The sequence below is a fragment of the Brachyhypopomus gauderio genome, chromosome 3 (genome assembly GCF_052324685.1).
Source record: "Brachyhypopomus gauderio isolate BG-103 chromosome 3, BGAUD_0.2, whole genome shotgun sequence".
NCBI lineage: Eukaryota > Metazoa > Chordata > Actinopteri > Gymnotiformes > Hypopomidae > Brachyhypopomus > Brachyhypopomus gauderio.
In genome coordinates this window covers 33,499,063-33,519,658 of record NC_135213.1, presented here as the reverse complement: position 1 = coordinate 33,519,658, position 20,596 = coordinate 33,499,063, and the positions used below count along the sequence as shown (strand labels likewise).

At 43.5% G+C, this 20,596-nt stretch overlaps 1 protein-coding gene across 18 annotated transcripts in view; it reads left to right on the top strand.

Annotated features, from left to right (window-relative positions):
* The window catches only part of kcnt1b (potassium sodium-activated channel subfamily T member 1b), a 52,443-nt gene that overhangs the window by 24,157 nt on the left and 7,690 nt on the right, over positions 1-20,596 (top strand). For 8 of the 18 annotated variants that reach the window (XM_076997754.1, XM_076997756.1, XM_076997753.1 and 5 more), the window contains 25 exons: positions 1,162-1,241; positions 3,801-3,906; positions 5,767-5,847; positions 5,997-6,045; positions 6,189-6,248; positions 6,626-6,700; positions 7,353-7,436; positions 8,482-8,576; positions 8,972-9,152; positions 9,301-9,465; positions 9,753-9,889; positions 13,117-13,180; positions 13,480-13,588; positions 13,864-13,972; positions 14,813-14,962; positions 15,245-15,480; positions 16,216-16,236; positions 17,023-17,236; positions 18,486-18,591; positions 18,672-18,844; positions 19,042-19,113; positions 19,231-19,365; positions 19,554-19,665; positions 19,769-19,795; positions 20,124-20,225. In XM_076997754.1, the coding sequence (XP_076853869.1) occupies positions 1,162-1,241; positions 3,801-3,906; positions 5,767-5,847; positions 5,997-6,045; positions 6,189-6,248; positions 6,626-6,700; positions 7,353-7,436; positions 8,482-8,576; positions 8,972-9,152; positions 9,301-9,465; positions 9,753-9,889; positions 13,117-13,180; positions 13,480-13,588; positions 13,864-13,972; positions 14,813-14,962; positions 15,245-15,480; positions 16,216-16,236; positions 17,023-17,236; positions 18,486-18,591; positions 18,672-18,844; positions 19,042-19,113; positions 19,231-19,365; positions 19,554-19,665; positions 19,769-19,795; positions 20,124-20,225 (2,743 nt within the window). Of the gene's footprint in view, positions 1-1,161; positions 1,242-3,800; positions 3,907-5,766; positions 5,848-5,996; positions 6,046-6,188; positions 6,249-6,625; positions 6,701-7,352; positions 7,437-8,481; positions 8,577-8,971; positions 9,153-9,300; positions 9,466-9,752; positions 9,890-13,116; positions 13,181-13,479; positions 13,589-13,863; positions 13,973-14,812; positions 14,963-15,244; positions 15,481-16,215; positions 16,237-17,022; positions 17,237-18,485; positions 18,592-18,671; positions 18,845-19,041; positions 19,114-19,230; positions 19,366-19,553; positions 19,666-19,739; positions 19,796-20,123; positions 20,226-20,596 lie in introns of all 18 variants that reach the window. The other 10 variants (XM_076997759.1, XM_076997757.1, XM_076997765.1 and 7 more) reach the window with 4 other exon arrangements.

The following is a 20,596-nucleotide window of genomic DNA, read 5'->3' as shown; positions in this document are numbered from 1 at the left end:
CCGATACTCATTTTCGTGTATTGTGCACATTCCCTTCATTCTTTTCATTTTGTGATCATGGGTGTATAAAACTGAACTGATTTTATATTCTCACATTTTATTCCAGCGAACATTTATTGTATACTTAATGCACTGTAGATATGCCTTAGTTGATTAACACTGATGCATCACGTCTGTTTTATAAAACCACAGAATATATTACTGCACTGAATTTTATAGATTACATTCTACTACAGAACTGGTAGACCAACCCTTATCTCTGGCTAACACCTTGTTCATTTTACGTATGTTAGCAATGTTTTTCTCTTACTAGAATGATATAGCACTTATAAATAAAACACTGAAAAGCAGAGGGCTAGTTGTAGAGCATAGATCAAAGGCAAAATTTTACTTGAAATATTTATACACTGTAGCAAGAGGCAGTCACCCTGTGAGGGGTTTGTTGTCTGCTCTTAAGAAACACTTCATGCTGATACACCCTGAGGGAGGTCTAAATCTCAGTGATAATCCACCTCATCTTGGACAGTGTCAAGGCTCTGTGTGGCCATATACTTCAAACCACTTCCCAGTTTTTTTTATCCGTAAAAGGGTCTGTAATCATGTGATGTCATGGCAAAGTCTAGGTTGGTTGTAATTAAAGGACAGCAGTGTTAGTTCAGGCATATCCACCATGTAGAGTCCACATCTCATTCTGGGCTTTAGCAGATTTACATGATAAAGTGCTTTGGGTTTTGTTCCCAAAGCACTTTATCATGTAAGTCTGCTAAAGTCTGCTAAAGTTCCTCTCATGGAGGCGTTTGTTTGCTGCTAAATGTCAATTCCAATTCACAAATAGAATTATGCTAATATATGCATATTGTATTGATATTAAAACAAAGTGCTCTGTGTCAACTTCAACCTTTGAGGTTGTGCAAAGCAGTAAGGGTCAGATGGATAAAACACGCTGTTTTATTATCCATTTATTTTCTCATTCTTGACGATTGTTGTGATTCCCTGCTTATTTGGCCTGCAGTATTGTCTGATTTTGGCTCACACTGAAATTTGACATGGTTTCATATCATACTTTTTATGGGGTGTCATATTTATTATCTCAAAATAATAAAACATGTCAATATGGGAAAGTATGAGAAAAGGTTTCATCCCTGTTTGGTTTGCTTGTAGGGTGCAGGTGGAGTTCTACGTGAACGAGAACACGTTTAAAGAGAGACTAAAGCTCTTCTTCATCAAAAACCAAAGGTCAAGTAAGTAAAACTTATTCCACCATTTTTACTGAAATCTGAAAGGACCAGAAAGGAAATCCAGCCTCCCAGTACAGCTGTAGGCAGTAGATAAACGTCCGTCACTAAGGCTGCCAACGTTATCCCGATAAAACTTATGTACAGCAATGGAGAGCTGCATATCTATTCAGTGGGGTTTTTTGGCATCTTAAATCACTGAAATGGGAGTGCAGGCATTTCTCCAGCAATAATAATTGCCCAGTAGGGTTGCTCTTCCCTCCTGATTAATACTGAAGTCAGTTCATTATATATTGTTGTTATTTGCAGTTTATTCACTAGTATTCTCAGCTCCTGGTGGCTGAACTATACACTGCGGACACTGCGTGTATAGTTATGTGGTGACTCTTACACCTGCATGTGTTCAATAGTTACTGCGTGTGTGTGGCACCTTCCAGAAATTTCCCTGTGTTGAACAGCACAGGATATTCAGTTGAATGTAGTGTTGTTTTAAAAAAGCTGTGCAGCCAACTACCACTGTGAAAGTTTCCCTGTGAGTGTCAACTTCAGTTTCTTATAAATTTCAGAATCATAATATAGGAAAGTGGGTTCCTGCTCTGATTTGATGGACGGGGCTACAGTAGCACTGCCCATAAGAGCATTAGAGAGATTAAGAGATTTGGAGCTACTGAGGGCAGATTAAATTGCCTCCTCTGTATCTTTGCTTCCTAAAGGTTTCCCTGCCTGTATTCTTGCAACACACTGTCAGAAATGGAAAGTGTCCATGCTGTTCAGCAACACTGAAAAGTGCTGTGTCAACTCAAACTTTAGCGCAAAGCCAAACGTGGCTAGCAATGTGCTTGGCGGAAGGAATAATCTGTTTTTGCACTAAACTGTTTAGTACAAAATAGGGATGCAAATTATCGATTAATTCATTAATCGTTAGTTGACTGATCTTATCGATCGACTTTCGATTAATCGATAAGCGGGGTTTTTCACCTGAATTTCAGTGTTTCAATAGGGCTTTTAAAAATATCAGCTAAATATACTGCTCAAAAAAATTAAGGGAACATTAAAATAACACATCCTAGATCTCAATTAATAAAAATCTTTGAAATCAGTTGAAAATCTCTCATTTCTACCTGTTGTCTGTTCCATTTGCACAAGAGCAGTTGAAATTGATTAACAATCAGTGTTGCTTCCTATCTGAACACGAAGTGTGGATGACTTGGAGTTACATTGTGTTATTTAAGTGTTCCCTTTATTTTTTTGAGCAGTGTAGTTAAAACACTTTGTTCAAAAAGTATATATTATGTTATGATAATTATATTGTATTATATTATATATTGCTCAAGTAATTATGCATGAGGAAATTTTTATGGTATAACAAAATACATTCTTTCATTTAAAAAAAAGGAATAAATTAAGGACTGGCTCAGTTCAATTTGAAACATTAGACATTAAAAAAAATGTTTAAAAAAAAGAAGAAATTAAATAGAGAGCCTAAACAGAATATTATTGAGCCCATGTTTGGACAATGTTTCTAGCTTTGTAGTGAACACATGCTGTAACGCGACCGGAGAGTGCCTAAGTTTCCACAACATCATTGAGCTTGTCAGTTAAACTGTCAGCGGTGTGTCTATCCGACATGTTCGTCGTAATCAGCACTGCAGATTTTAGCTGCCAGTTCTCGTCAGTGTAGTGGCACGTCACAGTAATGTAACTTTCTGTTGTTAGAGCTGTCCAACAATCTGTTGTAAGGGCTACAGTAGTAGCAGTAGATAGCTTTGTTTTTAGCTCACTCGTATTTTTTTGTAGCGAGCTTCGAAAACGCTCGCCTTCCCAGTGTAACTGTGATTTTAGGTTGACCAGGTGCACTGGTGATATGCAGGACAGCTGCATGCATGGTGTTCAAATGATAATTGAGTGAGCTAGTGGAACTGTTGTACTTCAATACCGCATTACACACAGAACATTTGACTTCTTTGCCTAAATTAACAATGTTGAAATTGTAGCGACTACTACTCCTCGCAGCGAATTCCCTAACAGACAGGCACTTGGCCCTTTAAGTGACACTGGGAGAGCGGCGCCTGCGCGCGCCAGGGGAGGGGAAGAGAACAGTGCTATTGTTTGAGTTGCGTGGAAAATAAAGTTTCCCTCCTTGGGATTTTCTGGATTACGAAGTTTCTGCCTCGTTTCCCGAACACGCTTCAAAATGCTCCCACACCGCACGTCTTTTCGCCCGCTTCATTTTGTTTTCCACTCTGGTCTTTCGCGACACGTGTTCACCTCTCGTTCTTACGCTCTGTTCAAGTTAATACAGGAGCGCTCTCTAATGATTAATACATTTTGTAACGTCTTAATCGACAATTAATCGAAAGTCGATTAATCATTTGCATCCCTAGTACAAAACCATTACTGCACAGAAATCATATCAAATTGTGTGTATAATCTGAATGTGCAAATATATTCTCTCGATATGGCGCAGAGACGTCTGTGAGCTTTTTTCTGGATGTCGTGCTTTTCTGCGTGATCTCTGTAAGGCTGGTTGGCATCAGGTGTTACAGCATGTATAATGTCTTGCAGGTCTCAGAATACGCCTGTTCAACCTCTCTCTGAAGCTGCTGACGTGTCTACTGTACATCCTCCGAGTGTCACTGGATGACCCCACCACCCAGGTGACGTGCGCACGGTAAGGGAGCGTGGTGCACACGCCACCGGACAGGTCACGCTAAACCAGGGGTCGGCAACCCGCGGCTCTAGAGCCGCATGCGGCTCTTTGGCGCTGCCCTAGCGGCTCCCTCGAGCTTTTTCAAAAATGTTTGAAAATGTAAAAAGATGAGGGAGAGAAATATATTTTTTGTTTTAATATAGTTTTTGTAGGAGACAAACATGACACCAACATTCCTAACGTTTTCCAATGCTGTAAGAATGTGTAGAATAAATGAAACTAAATTTCAACGAAGATTTGTGTCGTAGCCTGCGACGCACGTTTCTATTAGCAGGGCGAGATGAGGCAGGTGGCTGTTGTAAACACACCGGCGGCGAGCTTGAAGACGTCACTCGCCAGAAAGCTCAACTTGGCCAAAGCCACAAATGGAGCGAAATTGAAAGCCTCCCAACACCCGAGAAACTTGTCACATGAATGCTCTTCCTGACAATTATAGGAACATGAAGACATGCATTTGGGGTATTATCCATCTTTGGATCAACATATCTGTGCGAACAGATATTTTCAAACATGAACTACATCAAATCAAAATATCGCACCCGCCTCACAGATGAGAGTTTGCAGTCCTGCGTCAAGATTAAAGTTACATCTTACATGCCCGATGTTGAGAAGCTGACCAGTGATGTCCGAAAACAGAAGTCACATTAAACGGGTTGTTTAGTGCCCAAATAGCCTAAGGGGCATGTTATGCACGTTCCATTTTGTTGTTTTGTCGAATCGTAAAAATAAAAATGACATCAAAAATCAGATTTATTTATCAGGGTTGCCAACTCTCACTATTGAGCGTGAGACACACGCATTTGACCGTCTTCACACGCTCACACGCCACACAACCGATTTCTCGTTAGTTTATTTACCTATGTAGTTTATTTACCTCTGATCCACATCTACGATTCATTGAGTTACTAGTTCGCTCTGGCGCCAACCACTGGATATCGATCGATCGCGATATAATACTTAATTTGTGTCCATTATACACCCCGCTCGGTAACAATTTATGTTCGCCACCCCCTCCAGGTTCAAATCTCACTCCAAGTGATCTTGAAAAGTTGGCAACCCTGATTTATTGAATTTGTTTAATTTCATCAAATCAATGAAACATAATTCATTAATATTGCAATGAAGTTAAACTTGAGGCGGCATCCTACAACAGAGCAGTCACGTGGTGCGTCGTTCTCTACAGAACACACTGCAGGGAGAATAAACATTTAATCATGAATGCTCATTATGTATTTGTAGCTAACTTATTCATTTTGATGGTAGGCTAATATAGATACATACAGCATGTGTTGCCTTCATTATAAGGCTTATATAAGGCTTTTAAATTTTGCGGCTCCAGACACATTTGTTTTTTGGTTTTTTTGGTCCAATATGGCTCTTTCAACATTTTGGGTTGCCGACCCCTGCGCTAAACTAACCACCGTGTGCATGGAGCCAATAGGCTCATGTTAAGCCTGAGCAGAGCATGAACCCTCCTGAGATAAAGCAGCTCATTTCTCTCCTATGTCTTTTAATAGCAGACACTACATTTTGCAGGACAGGTGCAGCACTCTGTGTGCCTTTAAGCCTGTGTGTGTGTGTGTGTGTGTGTGTGTGTGTGTGTGTGTGTGTGTGTGTGTGTATAAGAGATATAGAGTGAGAGAATGGGTGGGTGTGAAGGATTGTAGCAATGTGGAGAAATGCACACACTGCTGGCAAAATCTCATGGAGGCACCGTCATGTTGCCATAGAAACCAGAAATCTGTTGCACGACCAGTTTGTTGTGCTGTAAGCGTGCACATCCGCGGACGAACTAAAGTTTCCGTTCCCACTGTCGTGCAGGAAACGCTGCGTGAACGTCACCGATGCTCTCTGCAGTAAAATATGTGCCAACCAAACGGCGGACCCCGCTCAGATCAACTGGTGAGCAGATAATGGACCTCCATCCAGACCTGAACTCATTTAAACTGAATCAATAAATCAATCAAATGATTCAGACTTTTTCTGATTCAGAAGTGGATATCTGCCTCTGGTTTGCAAAACCGTGTTGTGCGTCTTTTTCTGTTTTAAAGGGAGTTGATATTCTGGGTGAACAGAAGGACTCCTGTATGGGCAATACAGGTATACGCATCTCTAAATATACTATAAATCCTAACATACCCCAACTCTTGTTTCCTGTCCAAAGCCCAAAATCCATAATTCTACAGTGTCTGACATTTAAAATACAACTGTGTCGCCTGTATTTCTGTTTCCCTATGGCCTAGGTGACTGTGGCCTTAATAAGCTTCCTGGAAGCCATGCTCTTGTCATATCTCAGCTATAAGGTAAGACCTCGGTCTCTCCAGGGATGGTTCAGTATTGATCCAGCTGAACTCTGTATCTGCTAGAGCTCTGGAGCTTCTATAACACGTCCCTGCTTCCATCTCATACTCCTCAAATATATTTCCCTATTAGTTGGTCTTGCCATTATTTAAGATTCAATTAAACACCAGCGCACCTCCATACACATGTGATCGTGCCTCTAATCAACCAGACATTAAGACCTTAGAATAACAATCTAATGTAATTGTTATTGCATTTGTTAATGATGGGGTGGTTTGTACTAATGGAAAGTGGAGATTTTCTAATTAGCTCAGAACAGACCATCCTGGTCCAGATTAATTTAATATTTGAGTAATTGTTATTGTAATCTGGGTTTCAGGGGAACATTTGGGAGCAGATTTTCCAAATATCCTTCATCCTGGAGATGATCAATACAGTGCCATTCATTATTACAGTAAGTGTTCGGACGTTACATGAGGGATTACTGCTGTTGTTACAGTGTCACTCATAATGAGATCTATGCGATTTGTCAGATCACTTCCTGATGCCTCAGAGCCAGTCATAAATATGAATTATGTGAGACAACTATGTAAATGATGCAATCAAATAAGTTGAACTAAAGCCTGTTAGGCTGCCAGCTTTAAGTCTAACGGCATAGTCACAAATTATTTTTGAGTGGACTGCAAATTTATGATTACTAACTCATTGGCAGTGATTGTGATAAGCAAACTTGAACAGGTCATCATTTTCCTTGTTTATTGTCTCGCTGTATTGTTGGAAAAGTTTCTCAGTCTAAATAAAAGTTCCAGGTAGAGCCATTTTGAGATTCTTCAGTTTGTCCCTACAAAGTTTTCAAGAAATGGAAACTCCACTAAATCTCAACAGGGATCTGTCAAGCTTTACAGTTACAATGTGGGGATTAAATCCAAGGGTGCAGTAGAGTCTAGAGTGAAAACATTTATTATCTTCTATACTGCACCCAGAAGACACACAACCTGGTCTGCTGGTCACTGAGCAACTAGAGATAAAATTCACAATCCTTCAGGAACGTTTATGTCCACTGGTTTCTTTCTTAAATGTTCTTCTTCATCTGCCACCTCTTTCAGATCTTTTGCCCCCCATGGAGGAACATTTTTGTTCCAGTGTTCCTTAACTGCTGGCTTGCCAAGTCAGCACTGGAGAATATGATTGTGAGTAACTGACAGCCTCTGGATTTAATTTACTAATGGCAGAATATTCAGGAGAGACTGTCTGGAGCACAAACAATCCTGTAATTATTCCATCTCCGGAGTGAATTGTCGAAGAAGCATAAATGGCATTTAGCATCTTTTTCTCAAGAGAAAAATAAGAGTTACCGGTGAGCGTAATTTGAGAAGTGTACGCCCTGTCACGTGACAGATGGTTGTGTCAAATGTCCAAGAAGACCACAGCAAGGAGCTTCTCCCATCTTGAGTTCCAAAGTTATTATTATTGTTGATTATTATTATTGTTTACATTTGTATAGCACCTTTCTCAAACTCAAGGACACTTTGCAGACAGAACTTTACACACACTCACACACACGCACATCGAGTTGTGGAGAACGGTGAACTGCAAGACTAGATTTAAAGCAGACAAATTAATTTTAATAGCATTTTAGTTTGGTGAGTGGTGTCCAGTAAATCTCCTTGTTATCACTGGCATATTCATTGTACTTTAAAATGAAAAACAAGATAAGGAGAGCAGACTCTTGGGACACACTGGCTTGGATAGTTGGTGTTTGGAAAGGACCAATGACAGAAGTCTTCATCCTTTCAGTTTGGCTTAGTTTTCTCTTGTTGCACAGTAAAGATGATTTATTGTTTTAACTTGAGTAAGTATGTGTTCAGGCTGCCCAAATGTTTTTTAGTTAAATGAACTTCAAATGGTACATATAAACATGCATTTCAACTTGTTCAAACTTCAATAAACTCAAAATTGGTGGTCAAACACTTATTTAAATCAATAAAAAATTCTACAGAAGGTAGAAAAAAAGCTTCAAAAAGGATAGAATAATCTTGCTTAAGTTAAGATCCAAGTTGAATGTCTTCAGAAGAATCACCTGACCCATATGCAGAAGTCCACTGTACAGATGACTGTGTCATTCCATGTTTATGTCCTTGGGAAGATTGTGTCACAGCAGATGTATAGAACAACATAGAGGAACAAAGATGAACATAGATTATAATTGTGACCAGACCTTTCCTCTCCACGCAGAATGATCTTCACCGTGCCATCCAGCGTACGAACTCTGCCATGTTCAACCAGGTGCTCATCCTCATCTGTACCCTGCTCTGCCTGGTCTTCACCGGGTGAGATCTTTCATCTTCACCTTCTTGTGCCCACCCAGAATCCCACACCTTGTTGTCCATTAGTGAGAACTCGAGCCAAATAAAGACGTACAAGAGAGCAGAGAATATCGATATGTTATTCTGGTGGAGTTCAATAGGGGACAGCACAATATTGTTCGTGACAAAGCCATGACAGCTTAGTCAGCAGTCTAATGTTGTTTTTTATTGAGAAGATTCACTTTGTGACCCTTTGTGGTGTAGTCCACTTTCTACCTTTATTACATACAAGTGAAATCAGAGTTGTCGTCCTGTCAAACGACACCTCAAGAATGGCAAAGGCTCGGACGAAACCTTCATTTAAAGTAGTCACATTTTTTTGTCTCTTTTCACAAAAAAAAAAAAAAAAACGAATCTAGAGCTTGTGGGATTCAACATCTTGAGCGGGCAGGGAAAAACCTCTCCCTGTTTGACGCGCTCTATTTCTGCATCGTCACGTTCTCCACTGTGGGTTACGGAGACGTCACCCCGAGAATCTGGCCCTCTCAGCTACTGGTGGTCATCATGATCTGTGTGGCACTTGTGGTACTGCCATTACAGGTATCTATCACTCTCACACAGATTTGAAGCAAAGACCATTTTTTTAACGTCTCATAACGTCAGTTTCTGTATTGCGCTGTGGAAAGTGGTAGAGCTAGAAGAGTCTCTTGAGTATGGCGTGGATTTTCCCTGTGTGGTGGTGTAACAGTTTGAGGAGCTGGCGTATCTGTGGATGGAGAGGCAGAAGTCTGGTGGGAACTACAGCAGACACCGTGCTCAGACCGAGAAACACGTGGTGCTCTGCGTCAGCTCTCTGAAGATCGACCTGCTCATGGACTTCCTCAATGAGTTTTACGCGCATCCCAGGCTACAGGTAGACTCATCGGATCAGATCATCATCTGATTGTGATGCTTTATGCAACAGCAGCAGAATTAATGTTAGCAATGACGGCAGCTTATGTTTTCTCCGCTGATTTGTTTTCGTAGGGTTTAGACAACTTGCGTTTAACAGCATAAACCTTTTGGGGAAGCTACGATATTTCTAGCAGCCAATATTCCAGACAAGTGATTTGTTGTTTTGCTCTAGACATCAACCAGCCGTCTCACTGCAATGCTTGTTGACTCAATTCCCAGTGGCGTGTGTGTGTGTCTTTTGGGCAGGATTACTACGTGGTCATCCTCTGTCCCACAGAGATGGATATTCAGGTACGGCGAGTGCTACAGATCCCCCTCTGGTCTCAGAGGGTCATCTACCTGCAAGGCTCGGCGCTGAAGGACCAGGACCTCATGAGGGCAAAGTGGGTGCCTCTGCTTCTCGGGCCTTCACTGGACATATTCACTCCACTGTCCTCAAAATGGAGGCGTGATGTTTGTCACAAACTACTTCCATGTTTGTAGTTGTGCTCCTCAGTTACATATTCCTTACGTATTCAACTAAGGATTTTCATAGTCGAATCTGATTCGTCAGCTTTTCCCTTTAGTCGACTAATAGTCGAATCGGGTTTATTATTATTATTTTATTTAGAGCACCTTAAACGGGATCCCGTTCTCATTCAGGACATTTTACCTCTTCAAAGTAAAAACCTAAAACAGTCAGATAAATGAATAGGCTAAACATGGTAGGTTGGCTTTATTCAGCTTTTATTTATTTACTTATTTATTTTTTAATGAAACGTTAGAGAACATTAACCGTTAGTGCGCATTGCGCATATCGAACTGTCAGACAGGCACTGTGCAAAATGTCAAAAATATTTTAAATAAAATATGCCTGCCTGAAAATATTAAACAATTGCCACACAACAGCAAAAAAATACAAGGAAAGGTTCAAGTAACGGGGTTTAAAAGCAAACAACAACAAAAAATGTTTATAGGCCTACTTACCGAGACGCACCGCGACGAGACGACACGACTGAAACTACAAACGTTTTTTTTCGCCTTACGTGTTTTAAATGGTACGCCATGTTGGTTGTTGTCGTGCGAAATGAAAGACGTTGATGACATAACTTGCACTTTACTTTGTTTGATTCATCTTTGTTTTTCAAAATACTTTAAGTTTTTTAGTAGCCATTATAATCTCGGCAGATGCTGCGCGTATTCTGTAGCGTGTTCAGCCCCGCTCGTTTGGATTGTGCAACAGCAGGGTGTGATTTATTAATGTGTAGTAAGGAAGATGCCTATTGTTAATGCGCAAACATCATTTTTAAATATTTATTAACAGAAATTAGGATTATTTTATTTGACAAAAGGTTATATATAATGAAAACAAAGACATTTCATGCAACAACTAATGCTTAGCTGCATCCTTGGGCACCCCCATGCAGTTAGAATGGTACATTCGACTATGACGTTCATAGTCGACTAGGGGGTATAGTCGAATATAGTCGAATCAACGACTATTGCAGGCCACCCCTAGTAATTAGAATACACACGACAGCATATTCCAGCTTCCAGGACTGTGTTGTTTGAGTAAACATAGAGTTAGCACGCATTCACCGTAAGACTAATATCGACGTGATTTCTGGAGAAGACGATGCTTTTCAAAACCTTCGTCACTATATTATAATTTATAGACAGCATTCTCATATTCTCATTTCCGTTCTGGTGCTTGAGCTGAAGTCGGGTCACTTAATATTCTGCTCAGTTCTTTTCTTCAGATTTTGCCTGTAGGTTTTGACACGCGGACTGTGAATTGCCTGTCAAGAGCAGAACCCCTACAGCTACAGTTTGATGAGCTGATCTAGCCAGTGAATCACTTTACATAAAGGCCATTAAATGTAGCTCGATGTGATGTTCTGTATTGTGCCGAAACGCTTGCCAAATGTACTTCGATATTAACCTCACACGGAGGTCTGAGACCTAATCATTTGGTCTGTTTGTTAAGTTAAATAGGGGAACAAAACATTCGTTATCTGTGACAGGACATGAAGTGGTCAAATTGCTTGAGTGAGATGGCACTGCTAACTCAATTATGCCGCTACACATCTCTACCTTTTAAATATAAATGTTCCTGTTAACTTCATGGTTGTGTATGCTTTATTATGCTGAAAAAAAAACAAGCTGTTTATAAAGTCTGCGTTTTCACTGAAGGTGCTTATGTAAGCTCCTTAGGTGTGACCTGCATCAAAATGGTATTTTTACCCTCTGTAAAATGAGAAGTGTCTCGTTGGCTGACAGGTAGCTGTAAATGGAGGCTCTGGGCTGCATCCAGAAACAATCTGCAGAGGCTAACATATCAGCTACGAGGAGGTCAGAGCAGTGGCCTCAGTAGTCATGACCCCTGTCCTTCTGTTTTGCATTAATAGGCCAGCAGCTTTCCAGAAGGTAATTCTTAAATACTGTGACTCGCCAGACGGCAGGATGAGACAAACAGCTCTGTCTCTATTGTAAAGCACATGGTGCATCTGGCCTGATGTTTTCCTCATAAGCGATTTTATTTTGGTTTGTTTGTGTATTCCTCATGAAACCCAGTCACCCCAGTCATTCTGTGCTGAATGCATAATTGGGGAGTCTCAGAAGGACTGGAGGCTTAAGTTCATGTGAAGGCGGGAGGCATTTGCAATTCTGTCTGTTCACGGGAATCTCAGTAAAAAAAAAGACAGTTCTTTAAAGTTATTCAATGTTCCTAAAAGTTATAAATGGTCCGATATTCCATGTGCAGTTTTGCCTTTGCCTTTGGCAAGAGTTTTTGCACGATTCAGGAAGTCAGAACACAGTCAGTTAAAGCAACATATCTTTACATCCTGAGTTCAGAGGAGAAGTGAGAAATATGTCTCCTACAGTTTTGCTAATACAATCACCACCATTCTTGGGGTTCATCCCTTTGTTATGGTCGATGTGATGCCATAGACGTGTGGTGTTGGGAGGGATGATTGATGAGTGTCTATTGATGGGTGTCTTACAAATACACCAGGTTCACTGGGTAATGTAGTTTACAACATTATGGTGACAATAATTTCTCTGAGTAGTCATAGGACTGTAAGTGACAATGGGGGATGATAAGACTGTGGTTGATGCTGATGTTGATATTGATGTTAATGTTGACATTGATGTTGAATGAAGCTGATCAAATTGAAAGCTGTTGGACAACCTGTTATCACGTTAATATTGAATAAGGTCTAATGGAGACGAAGCAAGGCAAGATTGTGTAGTGCATTTCAAGATAATTCAAAGTTCTTTACATACATAAGAATAGCAAAAAGGATCACAGGCATAAATAAGTAAAAGGATAATCTGTGATGTATTAAGAAATGTGCACATTAAGAAATGTGCACAAAAACACAGAAATGATCGCAGTGCGGAAGTAATAAAGACAAAAAAAGAACAGAAAGTTTAATCTTGTCTGATACTGAATCAGCCTGACAGGTATTGAGTAAAGTCAAATCAGACAGATGGATAGTTGAGTAAGGTCTGATCAGGCCTGATGGATCGTACGGTCTGATCAGGCTGATGGATAGTGAATAAGGACTACTCAGGGTGATGAATCCTGATGTCTGATCAAGTCTGATCTATGTGTCTATGTGTGCAGGATGGACGACGCAGAGGCCTGCTTCATCCTGAGCAGCAGAAACGAAGTGGACCGCACTGCAGCTGTAATCATACTTACTTACGTATTACCACATACACACACTATAAAAACCCAAGTTTTTACGCTATAGTACCGCATCAGTAGTAACAGCCACATAACCACCACTATCGTCATGATAAACCAATTATTCTCGTACTCAAGAAGTGATCAACATGAATCCTGTTTCTTAGATCTGAGTGACCGATTACATACACTGTTTCTAAGTTCTGTCTCAGTCTTTTCTGTCATGGAGATCTTAAGACAGAGGTGTCCTTTACTGTCATGGAGATCATGAGACAGAAGTGTCCTTTCCTCGTCTTTCAGGACCACCAGACCATCCTGCGAGCCTGGGCAGTGAAGGACTTTGCACCAAACTGTCCTCTTTATGTCCAGATCCTCAAACCAGAGAACAAATTCCATGTGAAGTTCGCTGGTGAGTCCTTCTGCTCTTTAAGGTCGTAATTTATAACTTTATTAGCAGGTTTCTTCATCCCTTGCATAATTTGTCACAAAAGTATTTAGTAGCAACAATTAGTCTTGGTAAAGGGTGCCAGGGTCTAGTCACACTAACATTATAGGTCTTCATTGGGAGCGTGGGGAGGGTCTGAGTGTTGTGTGTGCTGTTTCCTTGTTAGACCATGTGGTGTGTGAAGAGGAGTTCAAGTACGCCATGCTGGCTCTGAGCTGTGTGTGCTGTTTCCTTGTTAGACCATGTGGTGTGTGAAGAAGAGTTCAAGTACGCCATGCTGGCTCTGAACTGTGTGTGCCCCGCCACGTCCACGCTGGTGACTCTGCTGGTGCACACGTCCCGCGGACAGTGAGTACATCTGCCATCATTTCATTTCTTTCCTTTCTCTCTGGGACTGAGAGCAGCAGTTCCTTCTTTCACTCTCATTTTGATCCCTTGCTTTTTCAATAAAAGAGAAGATAAAAGTTAATGAAAAGTGTAATTAAAAGTTCTTGCATTTGACTATTGCACGACCGAGATTCAAACGTTTTTTTTCCCGTGCAATACTGTGTGAGAACATTTGCTTCACTCGCCATTCGATCAAACTACTGTGGTCCACTACGTCTTTAACACCACACAGCAAGATGATAGCTGTCATCCTCTATTACTTATGCATGAGGTACAATTCTTAAAGCGATGATTAGATCTAGACTCCTGCCACCTCCACTGTCACGACTGGTGGAAAAGTAAGTCATATCCTACGAAGTGGTTAGGCAGATGAAAAGCTCTGATTAGGAGTAACGATCCTTTGAGCCTAGTCTCGGGAAGCTCATAGCCCTCTAGGTCTCCAGCAAGACAGCAATTATGGCGTGAAGACCTGCAGGGTGAAGACAAGCGCCTTCAGCGAAGCTTCTGACACTTGTTTGTCACTCCAACGCGGACTTGTCGCTCACCAGAAGCATCAGAGCGAGCCGTTCAGATGGGGAAATGTCATTTTGGCAAACCTCAGTCGAGGATGGTAAAAGTTGATAATGCTCATGAGCACAAAAGAAAATGAGTGCCAGCTGTTTTCCAAACAACTATCAATCAACATCAGGAAAATCTCCTACTTCTAATAAAAAGGGACAAAGTAATTATCGTATGCAACTACAGGCAGTGTTACCCAATCAGCTCCTGTGTCTGAAGCCTTGCGGGTCTTGGCTATTGCAGGGAGGGCCAGATGTCTCCGGAACAGTGGCAGAGGACGTACGGCCGCTGCTCGGGTAATGAAGTCTACCACATCCGTCTGGTGGACAGCAAGTTCTTCGGGGAGTATGATGGGAAGAGCTTCACCTTCGCCTCCTTCCATGCACATAAGAAGTGAGTGAGCTTTTGTGGAGTTTCGGGTCCCTTTACATGGGTTGGTCAATATGGTGGCAATGCATTGTGAACACATTTCATCAGAATGTAATGATGCATTACACGGCCATATGCAGCGGCTGCTAAGATTAATTAGGTTCCAAATTTGAATTTAATGAAAACACGTTATTTATAATGTTATTTACTGCTCAAAGCACAACTTTATCATAGCTGAATGCTTCAGCCTGTATTTTGCCACAAATGCAGTGCTGTGATGCGTCTGTGTGCCTCCACCTGTCTTAGATATGGGGTGTGCCTCATCGGCATAAAGAGAGAGGATAACAAGAGTATACTGCTCAATCCCGGCCCCCGCCACATCATGGCCGCCACGGACACCTGCTACTACATCAACATCACCAAGGAGGAGAACTCCGCCTTCATCTTTAAACAGGAAGAGAAACACAGCAAGGGCCTGCCAGTCACGGGTCTATATGACGCCCCCTCTCGTCTCCCTGTGCAGAGTATCATAGCCAGCATGGGTGAGTGGTTGAGCTCGTGGCATGCAAATAGCTGCGCCCAGTCAAATGACGTCTCCTTAAATGGAGCGTACCATGATCGGGAGGCAGGGGGAGGAAAGGGCGACGCGTTTAACGACTTCAAGACCAGGTGCAACCACGCGCCTTAAAGGGACACTGCTAACTGCAGCGTGTGGGGTCCACCAGATGATTGTTGGTGTTGACACCTCTTCCATAAAAGTGGTGGGAATCAGTTTGCTTGCTGCTGCCTCTGTGTTGACTCTAAAAGCGATAATTTGCTAACAGACACGCCAAGTTTGTGCAGAGCCATAGAGCCAGGTTAGCCATCTATGGCGCGCCATATTTTGGTCCTGACACTGAAATATTGGCTAACTAGGATCATTACACAGATGTGTTTAAACCAGCGAGAAGAGTGGAGACGGAATTTATCATGCATGCACATTGATTTCTAAGCCATGTTTAAGCCCAGAGATATAACGAATCCAGCGGCACCTGCACACACGTAGGAGCAGAACAAACCCCGCTTAGCTGAACTGCTTAGTGGCGTAATTACTGAAAAAGACTGGTGGAACATCTGTGTGTAAAAAAATACTTTATCTTGGTTCTTTTTTTAATTTGTTTGTTTTGGATTTGCACGCATTGGTCTGATACGTGGGCCTGTGTTGCGTTTTGACTGATGCTGTGTTGTGTTTTGTTTTGTTTTTCCTCATTGTTTATTTTCACTTTGACTCGTTAAAGTCGATCAGTCTACTTCTTATGGTAAGTCTGTGCATGCGGCTTTCCCCGCCCTTAGAGACGAGGCAAAACCATCAGACATTGGTCCATCACAGCGGTTCCCAGATGCACAGTTACTCCGTTTCCCCTGCTGTGATATACCTCATCCGACTCAGGGCTCGGTGATTAACTGGTGATCTGTGCTAGGTTAGAGGAAGCACCAAGAGACCATCGAGGTGGGGGAGGGGTGTTTCCAGAACAAGCACTGAGAGCCACTGGTCTCCGATGTCAGTGTAAATGTTTACATTTACACAAATCCGTCCGCTTTTGTTTGGAGTAGCACATTTAAAAGACGCTTGCTATGCTGACAGGTCGTTATGCTGACAGCATACAGCTTCCAGCTCGAAAGTACATAGGCCGCTGGGAGCCGATTTTAATCAACAAAAAAAAAAAAACTGGGTTTTTAAATGTGTACCCAGTTGATTTTATATACATGGTAGAGATTATGGTAATAGCTTTTCGACTTGCATGTTTAAAATGTAAACCATGTAATTTCATGCATCTGCTTATCTGCTTTTGTACGATGTATTTCATTTTCGTCGACACTGACATTCTCGCTTCTCCACGTGCAGCTTTTATTCCCCAAAGCCCCTGAAAACGAGTGACCCACACGGTATTTAGCGGTGAAACACGACCTCCCCGAATCGCAGAAGAAAACCTCAGCTGTTTGTCCCCAGCTTCGCCCCGTAGCCCACCCCATCACCTCTTCGTATGCCCTGTTGGAGTTGGCCTGCCGGCTCTCACCCGTTCCTGGGTCATGTCCCACCACAGGCACCGTGGCCATCGACCTGCAGAACGCGGAGCCGGCGGCGGACAGCGGCAAGCTGGCCCCGCCCACGGAGAACGGAGCAGGCAGCCGGCGGCCGAGCATCGCCCCTGTGCTGGAGCTGGCCGACTCGTCCTCCATCCTGCCCTGCGACCTCCTCGCTGACCCCTCCGAGGACGAGACCAACCAATCAGATGAAGAGGGTGTGCCAGCACCGGAGTGAGTGCAGGGGGGATGGGGGGGGGGGGGGGTTGGTCCTTCAGTGTTCTGCCTGCCTGCTGATTGGACTGTGTATGTGTGTGTGTGTGTGTGTGTGTGTGTGTGTGTGTGAGTGTGTATGTGTGTGTATGTGTGTGTGTGTGTGTGTGTGTGTGTGTGTTGCTTTTTTTGCATATCTGAGAAGATGACAGTGTGGTTGAGCTAAATGGTGTAGCTAGATCTGCTTGTGCTTGCGTAGCGAAAATGAGCACATACCGTAGATATTATATATTAAACCAGTTCTTCACTTTACAGTGACATATAAAACTATATAAAACATTAGTTATACATGCAATTAAGTGCTAGATTATACATTAAATAAAGAGGGCACATTTACTCCTAACTACCATAACATCGTAGTAATTTAAAAGTATATTGCAGTTATGTTAACAGTGTACAGTCATTTGAGTTACGTGGACATTGTGTGTGCAGAGACTGTGGCTTACAGGGGATTTGAGTGAGAGGTTAGTGAGGTTGTGCTTAGCTTACGTGCTGAGTGTCCACTGTGGTTAATGAGTGCTGCAGCTTGAGGCCTTGACGGCCCTGAAGCGTCCACTGGATGGAAGTGACTGGTAGGGGTGGTTTTCCGGCGGGGAGCGAGAGAAGGATCTGGCCAGCCCGTGTCGGGGTCCGGCGTGATAACGTGACGTCTGTAGTCAGACGAGCCGAGTTCTGCAGCATAACGGTGTCATAACAGAAACCATTACTGTTGCAGTCACGCCGCACAGTACTGTCAGTGTGGGCTTAGCTCCAGTACACACACACACACACACACACACACACATTACGTTGTTGATAAGACTGTTCCATGCAAGGCTCTTGCGGGACCCCAGCGAGTTCACCTCGCCGTGGGCAACCATTAGACTCTGTAATCAGCTGTCTCATTATTGCCCTGCTCCCTGATATAAGGGCTGGATTCTACAGCTCTCGCTCTACTGGGCTGGAGAATCTCTGTAATGTACCAGTAGTGCCCTCTGGTGGCCAGGAGCAGAACGTGGTTCAAATCAAGTAGGCCAGTCCTGCACCTCGACATATATCCTGCTGGAGAATTTAGTGTAGCAAAGCACACTTGTCATTAACCTCTCCAGGACAGAGTTGAGCTGCTTAATGTTGGATGTGCACAAATAATAATACATTGTAATAATACAGTGTTAACATTGCGTGAGTACGCAGTTTTTGTTCAGCGCTTGCGTTTTTTTCCCTTCCTCAGCTACGTGAAAGGATATCCCCCGAACTCCCCGTACATCGGGAGCTCTCCCACTCTCTGCCACCTCCTGCAGGAGAAAGCTCCCTTCTGCTGCCTGCGGCTGGACAAGGTGAGCCCGGCGAGTCCGGTTACAGGTGTCCGTGTGGTTCTGCCGAGCAGGGTCCGACCTCCCGCTGCTTCTCCACGCAGGGCTGCCGCCACAACAGCTTCGAGGACGCCAAGGCGTACGGCTTCAAGAACAAACTGATCATCGTGTCGGCAGAGATGGCCGGCAACGGCCTGTACAACTTCATCGTCCCCCTCCGCGCCTACTACCGGCCCCGCAAGGAGCTCAACCCCATCGTGCTGCTGCTGGATAATCCGTAAGTGAGCCCCGCTCTACAGCTGCCGGGTATCCGGCGCATCCGGGTATTCGCACATCAGGACACGGCAGGACCGACCTGTCCGCTGGTCGACGGAAGGTGGCACCGGGAGCTCTGATAAGGCCAGAGGTCACGCTCGCGGCCACAGGGCACGGGCGGATTACGCTGGTCAAGCTGCTCTTTCTCTCCTCCCGCAGGCCGGATAATCATTTCCTAGAGGCCATCTGCTGTTTCCCGATGGTGTACTACATGGCCGGCACCATAGACAAGTACGTGTTCCTGGTCTGCCACTGATTCCAGTCTGCCCCTTGGTGATAACACACTCATAGCCACACAAGTGCCCAAACACACCAATACTGATCATCTCTACTTCACTTTTTTTGTAGTTTGGATAATTTGCTGCAGTGTGGGATTATCTATGCCGATAATCTGGTGGTAGTGGACAAGGAGAGCACAATGAGCGCAGAAGAAGACTACATGGCCGACGCTAAAACAATAGTTAACGTTCAGACCATGTTTAGGTAAGAAACCTTCAACACTTAACATCAGTCCAAAAGACAAGAACGTGTTTTTGACTCGCAAAGATTAAGACAGAATACGTGGGAAGTAACTGGTCACTTTTGCTTCGGGCACGTCTGTGTGTTGTGATGGCTGACGCTGCAAAGCGCCCCGGTCTCTCCCGTGGTCCTGATGCTGTGTCTCTCTGCAGGCTCTTCCCCAGTCTCAGCATCATCACCGAGCTGACGCACCCCTCCAACATGAGGTTCATGCAGTTTCGAGCCAAAGACTGCTACTCCCTGGCTCTCTCCAAACTAGAGAAGGTGAACCATCTCCACCAACAAACAATACGTTTTACTGTAACAGTAACAACCTTCTTGGTAAAACTCAGAAGTAGCTATCGCAATTTCTGTCACCCTCCTGCAGGAAAGCAGAGGACAGTGCAGCATGCAGGTACAATAGCCCTCAGTTCTCACTGTCTCGAAGGATGCAATGTGTGTCAGAGCTCCTGGACCTTGCCGATACATAGTGCTGTGTCTTCTGATTTTATTTGCCATGTCCGCAGTTATACAGAGAACACCAGCACACAGTAAAAAAATAAAAAATAAAGAGAAGGGGATGTGAGAATGGCCGGGGGGGGGGGGGGGGGGGGGGGTGTGATGGGTGGAGGGAGAGGATCACCCTGCCGTGTGCAGGTGCTACATGTCCATGTGTGAGACCGGACGGTCCTGTGAAATGTGAAAAGTGTCCTCTTGTGTCTTTTTACCGCTTTCTTTTTCAGATCGAGAGAGATAAGGGCTCCAATCTGGCCTTCATGTTCCGCCTCCCGTTCGCGGCCGGCAGGGTCTTCAGCATCAGCATGCTGGACACGCTTCTGTACCAGGTGAGCCCTCCTCCCTACTCCCTCCTCCCTCCTCCCTACTCCCTCCTCCCTCCTCCCTCCTCCCAGCAGACCGAGCGACGTGGGAGAGCACCGGTCTGGAGGACATTGGCCGGACGCCGGCGACATCTGCTTAGTCGCCTTAAATCCCAGTTTGTGTCAAGTACGTTTATGTGGTCAGAGCAGGAAGGGACATTTTATAACCCTATTCTTTTATCATATTGATTTATGCAAATTATTCCAGACTTATGTCACTAAAATCGGATGGCGCCCTTCAGTAGGTCTTGAGCATTCATTCAGTGGAACAGTATTGATTTCGTGTGGTCTCAGTATAGATTCCCGGTCCTTTCTGTGCTGGTTCTTAGAGTCCACTG